General features: G+C 45.1%; 1 protein-coding gene across 2 annotated transcripts in view; it reads left to right on the top strand.

The window, feature by feature from the left end:
- The first annotated feature begins 6,138 nt into the window (after positions 1–6,138).
- The window catches only part of DRD3 (dopamine receptor D3), a 33,805-nt gene continuing 15,649 nt past the window's right edge, over positions 6,139–24,294 (top strand). For both annotated transcript variants that reach the window (XM_055316397.1, XM_055316398.1), the window contains exons 1-2: positions 6,139–6,408; positions 17,019–17,131. In XM_055316397.1, the coding sequence (XP_055172372.1) occupies positions 6,139–6,408; positions 17,019–17,131 (383 nt within the window). The remainder of the gene's footprint in view (positions 6,409–17,018; positions 17,132–24,294) is intronic.

The following is a 24,294-nucleotide window of genomic DNA, read 5'->3' on the forward strand; positions in this document are numbered from 1 at the left end:
AAGGGCTGCATGGTTAGTAGTGAGTAGGGGTGTCAAGCAAGGAAAATACTGATAGTATCCAAATGAATGCCTGATATTAAAGCATCTACAAAGAAGGCTGCTTATGATGGAATATGAATTAAAGCAAATACCAAATAGATCCTACTCATTATTAAATTCAATATCTAATGCACTGAAGTTTGCCATTGGTTAATATTTGCTTATTGATTGATCCATTGAGTTCCCATTTTATCTCTGATTAAAATAATAAAATGCTTGGTGACTCAAAGTTGTTATGGAAAGTGGGAATTCTCTGCTTTATGGGGCAGGTTTAATTATAGAAGAAATATATATAACCCTAGTTACTGGATCTCGTTGGCCAGCTATGGTTTTTCTTTGTAAATACATTCAAATATATAAATTTGCTATGTATTTTAATGGATTTGTGAATCTTCATTAGGAAAATAATCTAGACAGCAATTTTCAAGAATAAAGTGCCATAGAAATGCTAAAGACTACCTCTAATAATAATGACAATGTAACTCCCACTGTTTCTATGTGCAGTGTGCACCTGCATTAACTTCACTGAGCTTGGTCAGGTGCTCTGAAAAAGCAAGGTTTAAAAATGAGTCTCCATTTCAGGTTTGTTCCTCACCCCAATAGTGGAGTAGTTAAGAACATAAGGTCTAGAAACAGGTAGATCTTGGGTTGAATTAGCTCCATCATTTATTGTTGTATGACCCCAGCAAGATAATTAACCTCTCTATTACTTACTTTATTCATCTGCAAAATGGGAGTATTAGTAACACCTATTTCCTTTATCAGGTTGTTGTGAGGTTTAAATATGATAATGATTATAAAGTTTAGCTCTAATTATTAACTTTTTCAGACAATTTAGCAAGTCTGCATTGAAGCCCAGAACCAGAAAAGCTTTGCAGACTAGAGGTCAGTATGTAATTGGTGGCAAAAGACCGGGTTCTATGACACAAATGAAGATTTGGTCATAGAACCCTGCTATTAAGGTATTTTGTTTTGTTTTGTTTTTTTAAAAAGGTGTTTTGTTAGGAAAAATCATCTCTAATTGGAAACGACTCCATACATCAATGTCCACCCCCAACACAGACACATTGAATAAGCTTCAAGTTTGATATTTAAGGCGACCCAAGATCAAAGCTAGGCTCAATACAGCCCCCTACACATTTATAATCTTTTTTTTAAGATTGTATTTATTTATTCACAAGAGACACACAGAAAGAAGCAGAGATATAGGCAGAGGAGAAGCAGGATCCCTGCGGGGAGCCCGATGTGGGACTCGATCCCCGGACTCTGGGATCATGCCCTGAGCCAAAGGCAGACACTCAACCACTGAGCCACCCAGGAATCCCTATACATTTATACTCTTGAGAAAGTTACTGAACCTCTTGCTGATTCAGTTTTTTAATCTATAAAAAAGGAATATCAAGGGCTGCTATAAATATTAAAATGAGATAATATATGTAAAGTACTAGTGCCTGGCACACAGTAGAAAACAGAAGAGATGGTGACTACTGTCTTCAGAAGGAGATTGAGAACTCAAGTGTCTTTGCTTTTACAGTGTTTAGTTTTTTGCCTAATTCAATATCCTTAAGGAAGAAGAACAAATAATTAAAACCTGGTATACCTTAATGAGTATCTTCCTAACATGCCTGATATGGAACCAACTGCCGAGGAGGCGCCCTACAAATGTTCCAAGCAGAATGTCCCTCAGCACCAAGGGATTGAATATCAGTGAAGCAGGATGTATGTCATTGCTGATAGGGACCTGACCACTCTCTGTCCCTCTGCTTTTTAAAATAAATTATGCACTCACTTTCAGAGATGCTAGAATAAACTCTAAAGACCAAGATAAATCAATACTTTGTAAGAAGTTCAAAGGCTCATTAAAATTTGTAAGTAGTGTTATGTATCATGAATCTTAAAAGAATAAGACCAGCCATAATCTTCTAGTCCTTGCCTTCTCCACTTTCTCACCCCCCCCCCCGTCCATTCTTAACTACTAACACTCTTTGCTGAGGTCACAAGTAACCTCCTAATTTCCAAGTCCATTAGACACTCTGCAACTGTAGCTTACTTGACCCCTTCACTTATTCCCACTTTCCCTTTAAAAATAAAAACCACAGTACTTCAAGTGTTTGTGCCAGACATTATGTTAGAGCCATGATTCTCAATTGGAAGAACAATTTTGTCCCCCAAAGGACATTTGACAATGTCTGAAGACATTTTTGGTTGTTACAACCTGGGTGAAGGTGAGTACTACATGTCTGGGATGCTGCTAAATATCCTATAATGCACAGGACATTGCCCCCTCACCCCCCAAAAGAATTATCCAGCCCAAATTGTCAGTAGTGCCAAGACTTTACATATATAATATTATTTGATCTTCAGAATAACCCCATGGAGTCCACATGATACCCTCATTTTACTGATGAGGAGACCAGATTATCTGTATGAATTACTTAAAGAGTAATTATTAAGTTAAAATTCTCCAGGCTTCCCGCTTCTTCCTACCTGAAACAAGTTTGCTATCTGGTAATATAATTATTAGAGGGGGAAAGGGAGAAAAAGCCCAACCCAGCTCTGTGTTACATAAGCAATGCTAAGAGAGAAGGAAAGAAGAAAGAAAGAAAGAAAGAAAGAAAGAAAGAAAGAAAGAAAGAAAGAAAGAAAGAAAGAGAGAGAGAAAGAAGGAAGGAAGGAAGGAAGGAAAGAAAGAAAGAAAGAAAGAAAGAGAAAGAAAGAAAGAAAGAAAGAAAGAAAGAAAGAAAGAAAGAAAGAAAGAAAGAAAGAAAGAAAGAAAAAGCTCTAAGGAGGGAGAAAGTTGAAACAATTAGCTGAGAGGCAGAGAGCAATCCAGCATCTCATTCACTTACTGCTTCCATCCCCCACACAAACTCATCAGGAACGGCTTGGACAACCAAGACTTACACCCACCTTCTACTCTAAAGAACCTAAGACCAGAGACGGTACAAAGCAAAAATAATATTAAGTCAGAAATCCATGCAATTATCATTCCAACAGCAGGCACACAACTGATTTTCAGGGTTGAGGGTTTTCTTTTGTTTAATTAGTCATTGACACAGACCTGTACTATTTTTAAGTAGCTGTCAAACCTCAACAGAGTAAAAAGTCCAAGATGGTAACAAATATCCCAAGGTTTTGTGCTTCCATCTTACCTGACAGGCAAGATGAGCCTAAGCCATCATTAGCCAACTACAGACCCCATGAAAGATTGATTTCCAGCCACTGTTTTCCTAACTGGTCCAGTTGCAGAAAGAAAGGTGTTCTGGGTCTGAGCTGGCCTCAAAGGTAGAAATATCCTTGAACAATCAGAAAGCATTGTATTTTTCAAAAAGCTCTTGGCAGCAGAATTGCTATCTCTAGGGTAGCAGCTGCCCTTTCCAAATAATGAGAAAATTATAATTATTATCAAAAACTATCATTATGTTTTAAAATATATTGAGTACAAACAGTGTGCCAAGATAAAGAACAATTTTCTTTAAAACAATTCTCTGAATTCATTCCAAGTCAGCCCCTTACAATCATTTGTTCATTTTAACACTTTCACATTCCAGGATGAAACTATTCAAAATGAGGCACAAAATGACATACATGATTAGGCCAATTCCCTCACCAAAGGAGAACTTCAGATACCAGGATTGAGAATAAATCCTGGCCACCAAGCCAGCCTCTGCCTCTGCCAGGGCCTAGAGCAAGTGTTCCCATGGAGGCCCATATATTTCATGTCTAAGTATTTTAGTCATAGCCAACAAATCAGTGAATAAAATGTTTAATACTCCTGCCTTGAAAAATATACTTCTGTAACCATCCGGAAGGCCAGGTTTGAATTTGATTCCTGGGTTTCTTAAGAGTTCAAAACAAAACGTGAGAGGGCAGGAGAAGCTACCTACCACCCCAAATCCTGCCCCAGGGACTCCATCCTCTTCCCTTGCCACTTCAGAGTGTGCCCAAGCTACTCATCTGAGCTCCCCCCCAAAGAGCTACCTCTTGAGCTCAGGGGTATCAAAGACAAATGACACAGTCTACCCTCAGGTGACAGATCCAGATTAGGATCTGTGCCTTGGAAACAGACTCCATGCAGTTTGGGCAGAGAATTCTGTGATCTTAGTGACCAGAGTGTGGTTTAGAATGAGAGTATGGACTCTTGGTGGACCTGCTCCTTGGCACTGTGGGAGGGCATGACCTTATCCCATGGGGAGGATATAATAGAGGGCGTCCAGAGTGGGACCCTTTAAAGCACAGATGCCAGGACAGGAGTCCCTCTACCAGCACACAAGGCTTTAATGCACAGGCATTTCCATATTTTTCTACAGGACATGGTGATTTCTGTCACCTTCCCTCCCCACTCCCACCCCTACCCCAGACACACACAGACCTGGATGTAAGAGCCCAGAGTCCCTTCTTTAGTGCTGGGCTCCAACAGGCTGGTGTCACAGAGGCAGCTGATGGGCTCTGATGCCTTTCCCATCCTAACTCCAAAGTCCCTACAGGTTGAGGATTAGTTCATCCTAGTGGGATAGTGACATGACAGTTGTTATGGTTTTCAGATGCCAAAGGAGAGTTTTGGAAAAATCATGCTAGTTCTGCCCCTAATAAGTTTTGTGTGACTTAAGATGTGCTACTCATCTTTCTGGGTCTCAAATCCTCTATTTGAAAAGTGAGGGCTTTGAGCTACATCAGAGGTTTAAAATTTATGGTCATGGGCCGTTGGCCTATGGATGTGGGATTTGGGGGGTGGGGAGAGAAGAGACTTCATAGGGCTTAAACACTTTTTTTAAGATTTTATTTATTTATTCATGATAGTCACAGAGAGAGAGAGAGAGAGAGAGAGAGGCAGAGACACAGGCAGAGGGAGAAGCAGGCTCCATGCAGGGAGCCCGACGTGGGATTCGATCCTGGGTCTCCAGGATCATGCCCCGGGCCAAAGGCAGGCGCTAAACCGCTGTGCCACCCAGGGATCCCTAAACACTTCTTTAATTGGTACCGATCTTTTAAAATTAGGAGGTTTCAAATAAAATTCCACACATGGATTTTTCCCTAAATATAAAAACCACTGCCCTGCCTCTATATTCCATTACTCTTGAGTCTTTTTAAGCCAGCATCCCACACCTACCATGCCCCACACAAGACACAAGAGAAAGATAAGAAACTAAAGGAAGAGACAGAGGGAGGCATGGGAAAAGGCAAATGGGGCAATAGAAGAGAGAAGAGAGGAAATAAGGCAAGAGGGATGGCAAGATAAGAGAAACAGACCAGTATAGAAAAAGAGATCACACTTAGCTTTCTAGGTATCATACCTTTCACTGTCTTACATATTTAATAGCTCACTTAATCCTCACAAAACCCCTATGGGATGGAATCCATTATTTCTTCCACTTTACAGAGGAGGAGAATGAAGCTCAGAGAGTTGCAGTAACATGCTTAAGGCCCAACAGTGGCAAGTGGCAGAGCTGGGATCCTAACCCTGCAACAGCTGTCTGTCTCACTCAGAGCCCAAGCACAGCTCGTTCAATGGCCCTGCACAATCTCTCAGTCTTACACCCTTCCACTCTGTACCTGCCTCACTTGCCTCCAGCCGCTCTGGTCTCCCTGCTGCCTTCCACACATCAGCCTGTCCTGCCTCTGTACCTGCTATCCCTTCTGCTTGGACAGACACCTGCATGGTTGACTTCCTCATGTCCTCCAGGTCTTGACTCAGTTGTCACCTTCTCCGCAAGGGCTACCTGAATACCCTGATTAAAAATTGCCCTCATATCCTACGCACACACACATAATCCTTCCCATCTCCTTACCTCCTTCTCTGGTTTATCGTTCTCTAAAATGCCTATTATTATCAAACATACTACATCCTCTGTTTATCTTATTTCTTACTGTACTCTCCTCCCCCAGTGGGCCCCAACATGACAGCAGGAATGTGTATCCCTTTTGTTCATTGCTGTATTTCCAGTGCTTAGAATAGTATGAAGTCCTTGATAAGTATTTGTTGAAGCAATACATAAAAATGTACCAAAGCAGCCAATCTCCCAAGAATCAAGTTTTACCGACATTGTTTTCTGTCTCTTCCCAGGAAATCCACTGGGGTCACTCTTCTCCCTCTGGGCCATGACGCCTCTGAGTCAGCTGAGTGGCAACATCAACTCCACCTGTGGGGTGGAGAACTCCACAGGTGCCAGCCGGGCCCGTCCACACGCCTACTACGCACTCTCCTACTGCGCGCTCATCCTGGCCATCATCTTCGGCAATGGTCTGGTGTGTGTGGCTGTGCTGAAGGAGCGGGCTTTGCAGACCACCACCAACTATCTGGTGGTGAGTCTGGCCGTGGCAGACCTGCTGGTGGCCACCTTGGTGATGCCCTGGGTGGTGTACCTGGAGGTGAGTGGGCCCCAGCCGCCTGTGTGACCATACTTGTCTTTGTCTTCCTTGAGTTCTTGGCCTTCTGAGCTCAAAATGTTCCCTGCCATGATTCAAGGACTAGGAAGGAAAGAGAGCTCCTGTCATTCTCCCTTTCATGAGGGAACTGAAGGCCTGAGAGCAGCTATTATCCAACATCACTTGCCCACATTAGAACCAAGGATCCAGGAATGATTTTGTTCCTGGGTCTCCAGCATCCAGGTGACTGGACTAGAGCGATGGGACTCATCCTAAAAATGCATCAGGTTTTTTTTTTAAGATTTTATTTATTTATTCATGAGACACACACATAGAGAGAGGCAGAGACACAGGCAGAGGGAGAAGCAGACTCCCTTCAGGGAGGCTCAATACAAGGACACTAGGATCACGACCTGAGCCAAAGGCAGATGCTCAACCACTGAGCCACCCAGGTGCCCCTTGCGTCAGGTTCAATCTCTGTGCCAATCACGTCTCAAAGATGTGGGGGTTTGGGGGAGGCAGTCAGTGGGCAACTTCATCAGTATTTCAATGTATATAGAGGGGTGGGGATGCACAGGAAGGATGTGGAACAACAGTGAGGGTGGAGGGGGGATGCAGTAGGAATTATAGAAAAACCAAAAAAGATTTTTTTTAATGAATAAGAGGAAAAGAGAGAAAAAAAAACAGTCTTCAAATAGATCAGACTTCTTTTGATAGTGCAGTTACCCTCAGACTTAGCTCTTTCCTCCTGGGTACCAGCTCTCTACAGACTCTGCTACCAAACAGACCAAACCTTCACATTTATATTTTTGATCCCTCCATTAATAGCACAGAGCCCTCACCAGTCAGATAATGCAGCAGACCCTGGAGAATTCTTCTGGAGAGGAAACATTTCTTAAATGTGAAAGTATTTTCATTTGAAAGTGCAAAACAGAGTCAGGAGGTGATCAAGACAAAACATCCATTTGCTAACAAAGGAATCAGGGTGCCTACACCTGTTCAAGAAACAGATATTCTTACAGAGAAAACATTCAATTACTAAAGAGTTTTTTAAAAACACTTTAATGTACTATTAATATGTCTCTCGTGCACTGTGTACCATGCATCATTTTAAAGAGGTATCCAATGAAGGATCAAAATGATGCTATGATTAAGAGAAATTAAAATTCATCAAATTAATATCTCAGTTAATATTAATAGTGAAGGTGACAGTTAATTAAGTATGACATATCACAGGAGAGCAAAAACCTCAAACATAGGCTGCCTAGACTGGTATCCCTATTAAAGAATGATTGGGAACTAAAATTAGACTTATGATCTCAAAGGGGAAACATAAAGGAGAGAAATCAAGGAAATAGAAAAGGAAACGAAAAGCAGAAAAACATCTGGGCTGATTGGGATAGATGTAAAGGTTAAGGGAAGACCTGGAGGAGAACAAAAAGCATTAATTTTTCCCAGTTAGGATAATCCTGATTGTAAAAGATCTTGCAATTATCTTGACTTTTCTGTCAACCCAAACTGACTGAGACAACCTTGAAGTCAGAATATATGTCTTTGTTCCTTTTTTTCTGTAGTCCAAACACACTATCTGGCACATAATATATGCTAAATAAATATTTGATATATGAATGATTAAATGAATCTTTCTGTAATGTATGCATTAGATGGGCAATTCCTGCTTATACCATCTGTAGCCATATCTATTGTTTCGTTGAGCTGTTTATCTTTTTTACGTTCAATAATAATGAGACTGAAAAGGAGTTAGACACCTGTGATATTTCTGTTCAAGAGTTAAGGCAGATCAAGCGCTACAAACTAGTATGGATTAGTTAGGGATTCCTAACACCATCATCCCACACCTCAAAGTGTTTCCGTCCACACCTATACATTACAAGGATTCTCACGTCTTTCAGAAGGCTGACTATCAGAAAGAAATACAGGATGAGGAATTTCACTCTAATAAACATTTTAATTTAATTGCCTCTGAAATAAAACCAGTCATCTGGTATCTATAACAAAGCCACTCAACTGTCCCTTTGTGGTTGCTTCCAGGACTCTGGATAGACCACATTGGAAAATCTCTATAGATACTGGTGTAGGATATTGACCTTGGGATTTTTCCACACTAGACACCCATGGCATCCCCTTCAAGCCACACCTGCCAAAATTGATGATGTCCCCCTTCTGCTGAGCATAGAAAAGCAACTGAGCCCACATAGAGCCAGCATGAAATCTTGCCAAAGGCTTACTGAACTCTCTGCAGGTTGGATCTATGAGTTTTTCCCTATGAGATGAGCTCTGGTAGAGCTCCCCCTCACAAAAATCAATGTGCATTCCGTCCAATAGGTTAGTCGGTGCAAGTGTTCAGTAATGAAGAGTATGGTCAAATAAGTCTACAAACATATAAAGCAGATTTGGGAAACATCGCTCCATTGGGAAATGGGCTTTGGGACCTCTTTGGTCTTCCTTAGTTGCTTTAAAGCTCTAGTCAATGCAACTTAATATTTCTGTACCACTTTGCCAACAGTCCACTAAGGTGGACTCTCTCAATAAAAGATAGAACATGACTTAAAGCAGCCCTAATTAATAGACAACCAGTTACAATATTAGAAGTTCTAATCTAAAGGACAGGTCTTTCTAACCCAGCACAGTATATATTTTTCTTTTCTTTTTTTAAAGATTTTATTTATTTATTCATGAGAGACACACACACACACAGAGAGAGAGAGACAGAGAGAGAGAGAGAGGCAGAGACACAGGAAGAGGGAGAAGCAGGCTCCATGCAGGGAGCCCGATGTGGGACTCGATCCCAGGACTCCAGGATCGTGTCCCGGGCCAAAGGCAGGCGCTAAACCACTGAGCCATCCAGGGATCCCTCTATTTTTCTTCACCTTAAATATCTGCCTGCTTTCTGTGGACCTCAGAAGCAGATAGGGTATCTCAATGAGAGAAAAGAGTAGTTTGAGCCCTTAAAGGGACTATGAATGTATCTCAGAGAAGAGTACAGCATTATTCTCACTAACTTATCCTAATGGTGGTACATTTCGAGTAACTGGCCTAGTAATTACAAGCTTATACCTAAGAGCTCCCTTGAAAGAGGAAAGGATGCAGTGTTGACCACAGCACAGAGACCACTGTAGGCTTGAGGGCCCCCAAGAGGACAGCATAGAAATGAGAACACCATGTGGTAGCCAGATTAACTGCCAAATTCACAGCTTCCTGTGCTTTGATTTGAATACATCTATCTTCTTTGAAGGAAATATTGGCTCATACTGGCCAGATACCTTCCCTCGAAGGAAATTTGCCTAAATTTTCCATGCACCAGTGTGTATGGCTATAAACATTGGAAAACTTTACTAGGCATGGCTTAAACAAATAGGAGTAACTTCTCTCACACAACCAGAATTCTGGAGGAAGGTTGTTGGTGTTGATTCAGCTGTCCCATGGTGTCATGAAAGACCAATCTCTTCCCCCCGTGGCAAACCGGCTTACTTCCTCATGCTCTTCATAGGGTGGCTGCCATGGCCCTCAGCATCATGGCAGTATTCATAAATAGGATGGGTGAGGACAGCAAAGAAGGAAACGGGGGGAGCCCTTTCCTGGGACACCTGGGTAGCTCAGTGGCTGAGCATCTACCTTTGGTTCAGGTCACGATCCCGTGGTCTTGGGATCAAGTCCCACATCCAGTTCCTATCAAGGAGCTTGCTTCTCCTCTGCTTATGTCTCTGCCTCTCTCTCTCTCTCTCTCTCTCTCTCTCTCTCTCTGTCTCTCATGAATAAATAAATAAAATCTTAAAAAAAAAAAAGCCCTTTGCCTGGAGTGCCTCAAAGCATCCCCTAAGGGACTTCACTTAAGTTTAATTAGCCAAAATTGGATCATAAGGGAAGGATACAGGGGAGGATAGAAAAGAAAGTGAAAATATGGGTTTTACTTAAAAAGAAGACGTGGTATGAGGAACTGCTGTGAGATAGACAAATAAAATGTCATAGGACATTTTGCTTCTGGAATTCACCAGGATGAATGTTACCCTGCACAGCATTATGCTATGAGAAAGACTCAGAACTGGGCGTCAGAAGTCCTGGAATCAAGGGAATAAGATGGAGGTGACAAGCATACTTTACCTATCTCATAGGCTTGATGTTAGGCTTCACCATTGCCAATGGAGAAAGTGCCTTGATAACTAAAAAATGTGAGCTATAAACATCTTAGTTAAGACACTTTTAACATTAAGTAAAAGAAAACTTAATTCTAATTGACTTAAACAATAAACAGAATGCATTGTTCTTTAAAAGTCCTGTGGTAGGGTGGGCTGCAGGCATAGTTTGAGCAGGATCCCAGCTCCATTTCTCTACAATTCTCTCAGCTTCCTTCTATGTGTTGACGTTATCCACAGCATAGGGCAAGCTATAGACCTCACATGTGTGCACCACACCATTCACACCAAGACAGAAAATCTTTGTCCAGAGTTTCTAGTAGACGTGTCAAGGAGTACTTTGATTGGACTGGCTTCCGGCACTTGATTTTCTCTAATCACTGGATAGAAGAGTTGGTTTAGCACACGGAAGGAAGACATCAAAGACCTGCTCAGGAATTTCATGGATTCCCAGTGGAATTCAAGGACTATTGCAATGAAGGCAGAGGACAGCCAGCAAGTACATACCACAGTGGCTTTCACCGTACCATTCTCATCATTAAGGCACACAGGAGCGTGGACTTGGCCTGGGATACTAGCAGGGGCTGGTCACTGACGTTCATCGGTTTTCTTTGTCCTCAGGCCTAGCAGAGGAATTCAGGATAAAAATCATGCAAGTAATCTCAGAGTAGGTTATATGGCAGAGGGCCCTCGCCTGGCTCTCTTTAATTCAGCTTGCAGCATTTTCTCGAAAACTCGCTTCTGTGCCATAACAAATAGTTCTATCTCTGATTCCCTCTCAAGTTTTTAATTTCCTGCTTTAGAAGCTGCAGTCTGTGTGGAGCTCCCTCTCCAAGCACAAACATCCCATTTTGTTCCACTCGGTTAAGCACCTTTTGTGATGTTTAATGCACTTATATCAGGGCAGAAAGGCAATGCAAGCAGCCAGAGGAACATTTAGAATACTAAACTCAGAATACTTGGGTCCCAGTGTGGACAGGAAAAAAGATGTGAGAATAGAGTAATATAGACCAAGCCAAAAAGAGTGGGGGCGGAGGGGGGGCGTTCAGACAGAGAGTCCCACCACAGGCAGTGATCAAGGTCAGATAGTGATGATGGGAAAGAGCAACACTATTTTGGGAGAGACGAACCTTTGGGCCTTGTAATGACATTGATTGTTAAAAATAAGGAGGGTCTGCATTTTCAATGGGTTCTCCCATGACTCTTACGCATCTAAACTTTGAGAAGTTCTGAGCAAAACCTTTATTACAGAGAGCTGCTTGTTCAAAATACAGACTGCTGGGTCTACCCCAGATCTACCAAACCCGAATTTCCAGGGGAAAGTCTGCAGTAATTGTACCAGTCCCCCTCCCCAGCCTCACTCCTATCCTGGGTAATTTGTGCAGGCACCTGGTCACCTGCTACAAACTGACATTTAGGGACCACTAATCTATAAACCACCTCCCATCTCACAGATGAGGAAATTGGAATTCAGATCATTGGATCCCCTATCTTGCCTCACAACAATCTCTCTGCCCCCCAAAAAGATTCCAAATGTGGCAAACAAAAGTGGACTGAAGAGGCTAGAGAAGTCCATTTTTGTGCCTTGGACACCTCCCCAAACAACTAAAAATCCATCCGCTAGAGCAGGAATTCTTAATCGTTGGAGTCCCTCAACTTGGACGTAAATAAAATCACTTCTTTATTTTCACTAAACTGAAATTTAGTATTTTCTTCAAGTATGAATATAGGCATTAACCCAGAGCAGAAGAAATCCTTAGTGTCACCAGTTGAAATCACAGATATTTATATTTTCAAATCACATTACAATTGTCGCAGATACCTTGAAATACCATTGACATTCACCAGTACTTTGAAATCATGAGAATTTTGGACCGGTCGCTATGTTTTGTTACTTAATGCATTATTAAAGAAGCACATATATTCAAATACTTTGGTAATTACATTTCAATATAATTGGTATTCTTTGTGATCCGTTATATTTTATTATATTCACTTAAAAATATTCTTCTGAGAAGGGAACCATGAGACCAAAGGGATCCATGGGACACAGAATGCTCAAGGAGCCCTGCTTTTAGGGATGACCATTTCTGAAGACAATATCATGCCCCTAGATCCCAGACCAGCGTTTCCCAAACCTCCTTAGGAAGCAGAAGAATTCACTGGAGGGACTTATTATTCTGAGTGGGGCCTGGGAATCATTTTGTTTAATAAGAGCCTTAGGTGATTTGGGAAATGCTGCCTTATAATCAGTAAATTTGGGAAATGCTGCCTTAGGCTGTGTCTGTTGGAAATCAATAGCCAACTTCAGTACCTGAAGACACTTTCTTGCTTACTCCCACCTTCTGTATTGCCAAAGGGAGTTAGTTATATTCATTAGCAAGTGAGAGTTAACACCACCTGGCTACTGAGAATTCTGTAGTGAGCTACTCATTAGAATTTAGGAGAAAGGTAAAAAATCATGTCTCTAAAGAGCCCTAAACCCATCAGATTTTGGTCTTGCTTTTTTTTTTCTGCTTTAATTTCAAAATTCCCTTTCCCTTTTATGTTCCCCCCACACTCTGCCCTTACCTCACCATCTGCACTGTTCTCATTGTATCACAGTTATTTTCTTAGTGTCTCTCTCCTGGGCCCTCTGTTCACCCACACCCACTCACACGTGAGTCCCTAGCAGCGGCGTGGCAAGGTGCTACCCACTGAAAGGCAAAATAGAGAGATCGGTAATATGAAGAATCTGAAATTCCAGCTTCTTTACCAGCTACGTGTCCTTAGGCAAATCACTCAACTGTTCTCAGTCTCCATTTCTTTACCTATAACATTGGAAATAATATTTACCTCATCAGGTTGCTATGAGACCATGCGTGAGAGTTGCTTAAGCATGGTCTTGGCCCTTTGCAGCTCTATGGACTGCTTACTATTATTTACTTGATGTGCAGGACTCCAGTAATTTTTTTTAAGTTTTTCCATTACACGTGCCACCAGTTAGAGACTCATCTTAAGGAGTAAGCTCCAGGGAAGGTTAAATGATGGCATCTTAGTAGGAGTTACTTCAGTCTGCTGATCAGATCATTTGGGGTTTTTTTGTTTTTGTTTTGTTTTGTTTTGTTTTGTTTTGTTTGGACACTTAGCTGAGATTAAAGAGAATGGGACTTCTCCTAGCAGAATTGGAGATGGGAGAAGAGGACAGTCAAAAGAGGGTGGCACAGGAGAAGCCAGGGGACAGCTAAAAGGGCTTTGGCCCTGAGGGGCAAAAGAAGCAGGGTACCAAAAACCTTGCCAAGTGTGTGCTTTCACTAGACCCCAAGGCCAGCAGCCACCTCTATCTTTTGCACTATTTTTGGAACTCTGTGATGGAGGCAATCAGAGAGAAAGGAGTGCCAGTTCCTAGAAGGGAGGTGATGCAGCGTGTCACACAAAAATCCTTGATGAGCGCATGGTTTTCTCCCTGCCCCTTGCGTCTGCCCATTCCCATCATTTTCCAACATCTGCCCCCTCCTGACTCGACACTCAAGTATAGCAGGGCAGGTCACAGCCTACACTCCAATGCCCTGTCTGCCTCTGCTAGCTGTGCCACCCCCGGTGAAGTACTAGACCCTTTCCCAGTTTTTGTCCTTTTTCTGCACTGAAAACAGTAGCCACCTCTCACAGGACTATAAGCAGCAATAGAGGCCATGTATGTAAAGTGCTTTGTAGAACATCAAGACTTTGTAAGCATTCAGTAAACGTTAGCTAGTAGTATTAATACAGATTATGTCAGAGACCATTCACTCTTCCAGAATATACTTGCCTGCTGGGTACTGCTCTAGGAGTCGAGGATGCAACAGCAAACAAGTCAAAGTCCCTGTTCCTACAGAATTAAGTAACAGTCATTTACTTTCCTAGCAAGTAAGTATATAATTTGTTCCCAAAAAGCTTTAAGAGCATATACAGTTAAAAACAAATTCAGTTTTCATTCAGTTTTCAGAATCTAAACTTTCAAAACTATAGAAATTCCCCAAATGGGGATCCCTGGGTGGTTCAGCGGTTTAGCGCCTGCCTTCGGCCCTGTGATCCTGGAGACCTGGGATCGAGTCCCATGTCAGGTCCCTGCATGGAGCCTGCTTCTCCCTCTGTGTCTCTGCCTGTCTCTCTCTCTCTCTCTCTCTCTCTCTGTCTCTGTGTGTGTGTGTGTGTGTGTCTCTTGAATAAATAAATAAAATCTTTAAAAAAAGAAAAGAAATTCCCCAAATGGGTCATTGGGTAAGTGACCCATGGAAAAGTAAGTTCTCAATAAACATTAGATTGTATTAACGATGTTAAGACCTCATGATGATCTCTGGTTATTTTATTTAAGAATACCTTGCTCCTCAGTCATCATATAAATTCTTCAAGGACAGGACCCGAAGTACATTTTTAAACTTCTTAAAACACATAACAAACCCTCCTTCTATGAACTAAGTATTAGGGGCTTCACAACTACTTGCTTTATGAATGAATGAATTAACTAATTAATTAACTAACCATCAAATAAACCCACAGCAAGCACTGGAGCTTGCTGTTGTCGTAACTATCCTCTCTCACCTACATTTTCACTCTCAGCTTACAGACACAGACAGGTATTCACAACTTTGCAAAACAAAAAGTGAGGTTTACCCAATTTAAGACATAAATTAACGTAATAGACATATGTTAAAATGAGACCTAGTATACAAAATTCAACCTCTGCAAGAAGCTTTTACAGCATACAGCCACCCTATGTACTGAGAAAACCATTCTTTATTCTCCTGGATCCCTTAAATCGTAGTGCTATTAGGACTATACAGTTCCCTTTTTACGAGTTTCTCATTCTCAGAATTCCTATAAATTCATATTAGGTTAGGCCTTATTTATATAAAGCCAAACAGCTGAACTAAAAGAAAGTAAATCTGCAACCTAATGAACAAAAATAATGACTTCTTCACTAGTTTGAACTTTTCATTGTTGCTTTTCAGCAAAATATCTTTGGTCAGGGTTTCTCAAAATAGAGTCTGGAGATGACTAACTATAGGGCTAAAATCAGACACTGAAAAGAAATAAATCTAAGGGGAAAGACGTGATTAGGGGGTGAGAGGCTTTCAGAACCTTTCTTTAATGGGCTAAATCAGGAATGAACAGGAAAGTGTCCTGGCCATGTAATAAGAATCTTGGGTAACAAAAAGTCACCAGAGCAACAGCACCATCTTTACACACTCTCTCGTTTGCCCGATATCTGTTTTTCCCTTAAGAAGCTACTTTAGAGGCTACTGTACCTATTTTTCACTCCCGTTCCTCTTAAATAGCCATCGGTCCAGCCCAGCAGGGATATCATGAGCACCAGCTACAGCTGGGGGCACGAAGCTTCACAGGGTTTCTCTTTGAGAACCATGGTCACCACAGACAGGAAGCTGGCAAACGCACAAAGGCCTCAGGACCCAAGAATTGGAGTCTATGGACACTCTGAAAGTGACAATCTCCCTGACATATCGCTCTGGTTTGATTAGATGATGTCAAACATTTTAAAATAAGATAGAAATGTGCTAGAATCTAAATTCAATTACCTAAGTTCCTGACTCTGTAAGCATTACTGGGAGGAAGTTTCAGAGCTTGGAACATACGTGTAAATGCGTGAAGTTGGGACTGTCCTCACTGGTGCTATGAGTGGTAGAGAGGACCTGAGCGCCTTTCCAATGCCCTGGACCCCTTCCCCACCCCAACCCCCCAGCTCCTGGGAACTGAAGCCAGGGTGTTCAAGGCAGGCACACTGGCACAGACTTATTTCACAGAGGTTCTTACAGATATGCTTCCAAGCTTTAAAAACAGAAGCCAGCTAGATTTTCATTTTAGAGGTAAGTTTCATGACAAATGTGCCCTCCGCTTATTTCCTGAGTATATGGTGAGCTTTCCGCTGTGGGGAGGGCTTCAGAAAGGCAGTGTGGGCACAGTGCACACATCTGCCTCTCACCCAAGCTCTTTCACTACCAGCTGGACACCTATGGGCATCACTTAACCACAATGAGCTTTAGTTGCCTCCTGAGTTTGAACTAGATCAGTAATTCTCAAGCCTTGCTGGATGGGTATGGGGACAGCGGGAACTGGAGGGAGTATTTAAATAATGAAAATTCATTGGCTCCAGCTTCAGAGATTCTGACTCAGTTGGCCTAGAGAAGGGTTCAGAAACTGTATCTTTAATGAGCACCCCACTGTGGACCACACTTTGAGAGACATTGGACTAATTCCAGCTCTAATGTTCTAACATTCTGTGAATTTGTCCTTCCTTGAACAACCATCTTGAGCACCTGGGCACTCCCTCAGCATCTGCCTGCCCTTGGCTTGGCAACAAGAGTACTGACCACATGGAGGGTATGTGGAGGGTAGCCTCAGGAAGACAGCAGAGTTGACTGGGTTTTGTGGGGGAGGTGGTGGTGGGGGGGCTATACTAACAGCCTTGTCTCTGCCGCTCAGGTGACAGGTGGAGTCTGGAACTTCAGCCGTATCTGCTGCGATGTTTTCGTCACCCTGGATGTCATGATGTGTACAGCCAGCATCCTGAACCTCTGTGCCATCAGCATCGACAGGTAGGGCTGGGATTCCCCTTCCAGTAGGTTCAGGCTGCTAGGTGTTACGGGAAACCAGCCTGGGGAAACTGCTCCTGCTGTGTATGATGCCCAAACTTTGCCTTGGAGGGCCCTGGGGTCTCTGCCAAGTAGGACTTAATCACTAGGATATTTTCTCCTCTCTTTCTTTTAAACTATGGTTTGCAGTAGAGAAGAGACCCCTGTGGCAGGAAAAAAACAATCATCCTATAAGCTTTCCTGGCCTTTCCTGCTTCCCCGACCCCTAAAGAGGATTCTGGTTTTGCCTTTTTGCCATCCTTTAGGGCTTTTGTGATTCCTCATGGAGAGCAAATGGGGGATGGAGGAGGGGGAACAAGGCCAGAAGGTGAGCCAACAAGAGTTGGGAGGAAAGTTTCTTGTTACTATTTTGTTGTTTTTTTGGTAAAGTGGGGGAAGAAAGGAGGGGGAAGAGGGAGAGAAGAGAGAAAACCTTGGGAGGATTTGCAAGGAAGCAGAGAGGAGAGAAGTGGATGGGAGGAGGGCAATTGCAGGAACTATGGCTGTGATCTAGCTATTTATTCATTTCCTTCATAGAGTTTAAGGTAAACAAGTAAACAATGATGTTCGTTTTGAATTGCTTTTTGGTTGCTGGTGTGGATCTTTGTGATTGTGACTCAAACTGGCACATGTTCCACCTGAGTGGCACAGCTTTCCATCCCGAGGAATGAAGAGTGTGCTGCCCTGGCCCTGGGGCACTTCTCTTCCTCGCTTCTCCTCTTGTTGTGTTTTTTTTCCCTCTTTTCCCTTTTCCCAGCCTGGGCCTTGGACATCCCCAGGACTCCCCTGGACATCTCCAGGCCCACAGAGAGCCCTGGGAAAGGAGTTTGCTCCCTGCAGCCCAGGGCCTCTGTTGCCACTCAAGGGCCTCCAACCTTCCCTTCTTTGGGTCCCTCCCGTCCCCCATCCCGTCCACCTCTTCCTCCCCCTCCAGAAGTACCATACACCCACTCCTTAGCCTGAACAGGGGAGCTCAAACAAGGTCTGCCAATCATTGAGAGCTTACCACCCAGTGCTAAGGCTCTGACACGCACTCCCTCATTCTATCTTCACAACAACTCAACTGCTACTATTGACTTCATTTCCAGTTTCTTAGGGGAAGGAAGGAATTTGCCTAAAGTCACACCCTCATAGGGAGCAGTGCCAGCACTGGAATTCATGTCTATCTGACTCCAAGTTCATAACCTCAGGCTTTGTACTAAGCCTCCTCAAATCCCTAGCTACACCTCTAAGATCTCCCCTGTGTTTCAAGCCACCTTACCACCTGGATAGCTCACTGGCTCCTTAAAATGTTAAAAGCCAAACCCTCAAACCCTCAAAGCACCAAACCATCTTGACTTGATCATCCCTTATTGGCAGCATCATTGCCTCATAATCTCAGGTTTGGTTCCACTCCTCTCTCTTCCTCATCTAAGCAGACAAGGCTGATAGACTCTATTTTTGCCATTTCTTCCCCAGATTTGCCCCTATCTTTCCTTTCTTACTGTGCCTGCTTATTTTAGGTTCCTATGACCGCTCACCGGACTTTTACCACAGCCTCCTAACTGGTCCTACACCGATATTCCCAGCATAAGTCCAATCTCAGAATTATTCCCCCAGCAATAAAGTCCAAATGTCCATTGCGCTCCCTCAATGGAGCACTGTCTTCTTTGCCATCTCTTTGGCTTGTGGAATAAATGTTAGAATTACCTTCCCAGCCTAGGATTTTAAGTTTTCTGCACTATGGCCTCAATCTATCTTTCAATCTCGTCTCTTTCTGGGTTGCTCCATGGCCTCTCTTCCTTCAAAGTTTACCACACCCTGGCCCACGAAGCCCTGGCAAATTTCTACCACTTGATTCCATTGCCCCTGAACTCTCATAGTGCTTTCTCTGTAACTATCATAAAGAATCTCTAGCCTCCCTTTAGCTAAAGGTCCCAAGGCAGGTCTTCCTCATTTCCCCGCCTTTGACATTTATACACCCCCACCCCCCGGGGTTGTGTCCTCTCCATCAACAGCCTAAATTCCCTTTCATGTGCTAAGTTGGGAATCTTGAATAACATCCAAAGAATGGACCTAAAAACCCCACCCTCTAATGATACTACTACAGACCATCCATCCAGCGAACTGGATAGTCTTTTGACTTTTATCACTTGATTGGCTCTCCAACTGAGAAAGAAAATCAAAGAACATGGCCAGAAGGCTGGGACTCACACCATTAAAGAATGTGTTTAAAAATAAAGGGAGATAGTTGCATAGTTCTATAAATACACCCCAAAACACTGAATTGTACGCTTTAAATGAATGAATTGTGTGATATGTGAATTATATCTTGATAAAGCTGTTTTAAAATGAGGGGATCGTTAGGGATTTTATAATATTTTTAGCTCTCTGAGAATAGAACTCTGCTTATAACATGTAAGCCTTTTGTGTGATTTCCGGACATTTAGTACCTAAATATATAAGTGACATAAGTAGCAGCCTGCATCTGGTTTGCTGTATCATCACCTCTACCACCCAAAAACTCTTACAGTAGTCCTCGCTCTTCATCACCCATGTGCCTCCCTGCTGTGCCAAGTACAGACGTTGAACAAAGAATATTAAACTGAATTGAGTGGTCCTTGCCTGAGGTAGCCAGGGTTTAGAGCACAGATATGCCCCTTCAGAAAGAACATGAGCGACTGGGTGAGGATGAGCCTTGGAGCAGGGAGCTAAGAGGCAGCCCCCCTCCTGGCTTCCCAGTTCCCAGCCTTCCTCTGCACTCTCTTAAGATTGTGCCTCCACACTCCACCCACACACAGTCGCACACGTGGGGCCTGCAGGTGAGGTGGTACGGGCTGTGTCCCGCACAAGCGTTTGGGAACTGAGTTCAGCCAGTGTTTCTTTGCAAACCTTGAGTCGGCCAGGAGAGGGTGCCTTTTTCCAACCTGCACGAGAGCACCATTTCACTGGCAGCAGCTGCCCTTGACATACACTTCCACTTTTCACCACAACCAACAAGAATAAACCTTGAATTGGCTTCTGTCCCATGGAGGAAAAGCCCCAGAATGCATTGCCCTCACCACCTGAAATCTGAAGAACAAGCCATGCCTTGGCCCCAATGGAGAAGGAAGCTTTCTTCTTGTATGTTGACATGAACCCATCCTCATCAAACCTAAAGATGGAGCCTCTTCTCTGTTCTAGGAGTGAGACTCGGCCTTGGAAAAGCTGTCTCCATCATCCTTCACGGCAGCGTGCAGTACACAGCATTAAATTCTGTTCATGGGATGCCAAATAGCTGGTCAATTCATTAAAAATGCAGTCATTCATGCAGACCTTTGGTCTGCACACAATGCTACTCACCAGTCTGACAAACTTGACCAAATGGATTCAGCATTTTTTGGCCATGAAGCCCTGGTATGTAATAACAGGGTAGTAAGAGCTAGGAAAGGAAATGAAATGATAAAAAGAGGTTTTGAAAGCAAGTAATACTATTGTCATTAGATTCTTAGGCATAGCCCTGGATGCTTGGATTAATGCTGCCTTTTCTTTTTTAAAAAGCACAAGCCCCTACCCCCCCCCCCTTGGCGCCTTGCCTCCCCAGGGGGCCAGCCCCCTCCCACAGCATCCTGGGTCAGAACTAGCTCAGGGAGAGGGCTGAGAAAGTGTCAGAGGAGGAGGACGGGTTCTGATCGGTGAGAATTAGAGTCCTCCGCTAGGGGCCCAGGAATAATGCAACCAAATTCATTCACCAGGGAGTTCTTTAAGTGGCTCTCAAATGGCACCCATCACACAGGCAAGCCTCCGCGTCTTTGCAGCAAGCACAATAGGTACCAGATGAGTCACAGGCACCTTGGATTTTTCGTTTGCATCTAAATAAGCACTTTATATTTGCAAAGGGCTTTCCAGTCATTTGCAAAAAGCTTTCTCCTTCAACAATTCCACGAGGGGAGTCCACAGAACTAAAGATTTATTGAGCCCCCTGTCTGACCAAATAAAAGGTGGTGAAAAGCAGCCCGCACAGAGCTCTGGGGCTCATTAAACCCAGGCAGGGAGTTAGACTCCGGCCCTCCCACCCAGGCCAGCCTCCTTCCTCCCCCACTGCCCGCTTCCTGAGGGGGCACCCCCATCGGTACCCCCCCCCACATACACACACACCTTCTGCCCTAGGACAGGGCTTCAGGTGGAGGTCACATTTTGCCAGGATCCCAAGACTTTCGGTAGAGTGACAAGCCTAGGACCCCCAGTCACAGACCTGGGAGTCAGAGACGTCACATAGGCTCTCAGGGGCTCCCGCAGCCTCTTGGCCGAGTCTGGGGCTAGAACCCGGGCCTCCCGACTCCATACAGTGAGCCCCCTCACTGGCCGCAGTAGGGCTGGGGCACCAACGGCACTCCCCTGGCCGTGCCAGCACCCACCACTGACGCGCTATTTCCTTGGAGTAGAAGAAGCATATTGCCCACGTCTTCGTGCCCTGGCTCCTCCTGCTCATCTCAACTTGCATGAGTCTAAACACAGCTACCATTTCTGGAGCACGTACACGGGCCAAGCAAAGAGCTTTTCACTATTGCTAACCCTCACGATACCCCGCAAGATAGGGGTGTTATCCTCACTTCACAAGTGAGGAGTGTGAGGCTAGACTGTGTAGCCTGCCCAGCTCACACCACTGGTAGGCGCGGGAGTCACAATGCAGTCACCCAGTCACCGTCTGTCTTGAACAGCCCAGAGCTGCGGGCCGCAGGGGCGCCTACCACCCTCTGGGCCCCCAGCTCTGGAGCCCCCCTGCTGCCTGGCTACGCCCTCTGGGCCCCCCAGCTCTGGAGCCCTCCACTGCCTGGCTACCCCTCTGGGCCCCCCAGCTCTGGAGCTCCCCCCAGCCCCCGCCTGGCAACCCCTCTGGGCCCCCCAGCTCTGGAGCCCCCACCGCCTGGCTACAAAACCCGCCTCTCCCTCCTAATAGCAATGTGACCCGCAGCAAGGCCGTCAACCTCTCTGGGCCTCAGCTCCCCTAACTGCTCCGTGGAGATCACAGCAACAAGAGTTATCACAAGGATTAAATAAGTGAATATATGTGAAGCACTTCCAACAGTTGCCTGGCATAGAGAAAGTTGACATACTTGTTTGTTTGATCAATACCTTTCACGTTTCTTTTAAGGTTCCCAGGAGCAAGGGGACAGATACCCATAAATGCATCGATAGGAAGAATCACAGATCCCTCGGGGCCGGCACCGCAAGATGACAACAACAGTAACAATACTGGTTTTTTGGATGCTGAATAGGTACCAGGCATGGTGCTAAAGGACTTCGCAGAATCTTTTTTTTTTTTTTTTTTAATGCATGAGAGACACAGAGAGAGAGAGGCAGAGGGAGAAGCAGGCTCCATGCAGGACTGGATCCCGGGTCCCCAGGGTCACGCACTGGGCCAAGGCAGCTCAACCGCTGAGCCCCCAGGGCCCCCCCCCCCCCGCAGAGCTCAGCTTAGGCAACGTTCCTAACAGCCGCCTCCTGCTGCATCGTTTCCCCTAAGGTGCAGATAAGGACACTGAGCCTCAGGGCAGCCTTAGTCCCCCACCCTCCCCCCAGGCCACACCGCTAAGCGCAAGAACGGGGATTCCCAGCTCCCCGGCTCAAGAACCTTGCGCCCCGCCGGGGTCCTGGCCACGCCAGGGAGCGCGCAGCGAGCCAGGGGAGCCCGGGAGAGGGGGCGAGGGGGCGAGGGCCGTCCGGGGGGCGCCGAGGCTGAGCAGCCGGCTCCCCTCCCCTCTCCCTCCCCGCCCCCCCACCCGGCCCGGGAAGCCCGCAGGTGCGCGGCGCCGGCAGCTCTCGCTGCGTTAGGGTGCCCTCCGATGGCCGGCTGCGGAACTGCACCCCGCTGCGACCCCGCGGGCGGGCTCCGGGCCGCGCACCCTGCGCGCAGGCCAAGCCCGGGGCGCGGTGCTCCCGGTTGATTCCAAAGGTTCCGTCGTGTCCCCCCCGCCCCCAAAAAAATACAGGGGAAAAAAAATGAAACGTCATGATGCTAAATGTATTTCATCTCTCACCTCTTCACCCGAGTTAAGGATTTCCCGCACTGACTCACGTGCGTCTGCAAGGTGCGCTCCCCTGGTCCACATGCACATTTCTGGGCTCCCCTCCCCGAGGGCTTGATCAAGGTAGCGTGGCCTGGGAATCTGCATTTTCACAGGCCCGCTCCCCTCCCCCTGCCCCCGCCTCCGCCCCAGGTAATTAATAGACTCTAATTGGGGGAAGTTCTGGGAATCCAAAGCGGTCTCACAGAGAATGCCCTCGCTCATGCCACCTGTCCTGAGGGAGCCCTCGTCCCCACCAGGCCTCAGAGGCCCTGCAGCGCCCTTGAGAGGGAGCGGGGTGTGCAGGAGAGCTGCAGACCTCAGGTGGGAGACCGGGCTCTTCCGCCCCCCTGTGGGACCTTGGGGTTCATCAGGTATCCTCTCTAGGTCTCCAATTCCTCCTCTCTACAGTGGAGCCCGTGGTCCTTAAATCCACTGAATTAACAGGGACTTCTAAGGAGTTGCTGAACATGTATTAAAGTGCACCTGGGACGATGCGCTCAGCGGTGTGCTGGGAGCCAGCTCATGAGGACTCGCAAGAGCTGGAAGGCAAAATTTTAGGAATTTTTTGAGCCAGGGATTAAATCTTTGGTGTAGCTTTAAATAGGCAATGGTGAGAGTATTTATACCATGAAAATTGACAAATGGTACAAATGAGAGCTGTTTTCGCCTGGAGAACCAGTTGTTAGCTATTTAGCAGCACACCACTGAATGTATGCGATGGTCAGGCTCCTTTTGTTTTTTTTTTTTTAAAGATTTTTACTTGTTTATGTGACACAGAGAAAGCACAAACGGGGGGAGCAGCAGACAGAGGGAGAAGGAGAAGCAGGCTCCCCGCTGAGCAGAGAGCCCGACATGGGGCTGGATCCCAGGACCCTGGGATCATGACCTGAGCCGAAGGCAGATGCTTAACTGACTGAGCCACCCAGGCACCTCGGTCAAGCTCTTTTTCATCAAAAGGTGTTAGGTGAATAGAAGGTAAGGGGACAACTGCAGGTGTGGACAGAAGGAAGTTGGTCACGCCTTTCTGACCCCAGCTCCCATCAGCTGTTTGGTCACCAGAGTGGTTTGGGCTCAAGGCTAAACCTCTCTTCCAAGGCA

The sequence above is a fragment of the Nyctereutes procyonoides genome, unplaced genomic scaffold (genome assembly GCF_905146905.1).
Source record: "Nyctereutes procyonoides isolate TBG_1078 unplaced genomic scaffold, NYPRO_anot_genome, whole genome shotgun sequence".
NCBI lineage: Eukaryota > Metazoa > Chordata > Mammalia > Carnivora > Canidae > Nyctereutes > Nyctereutes procyonoides.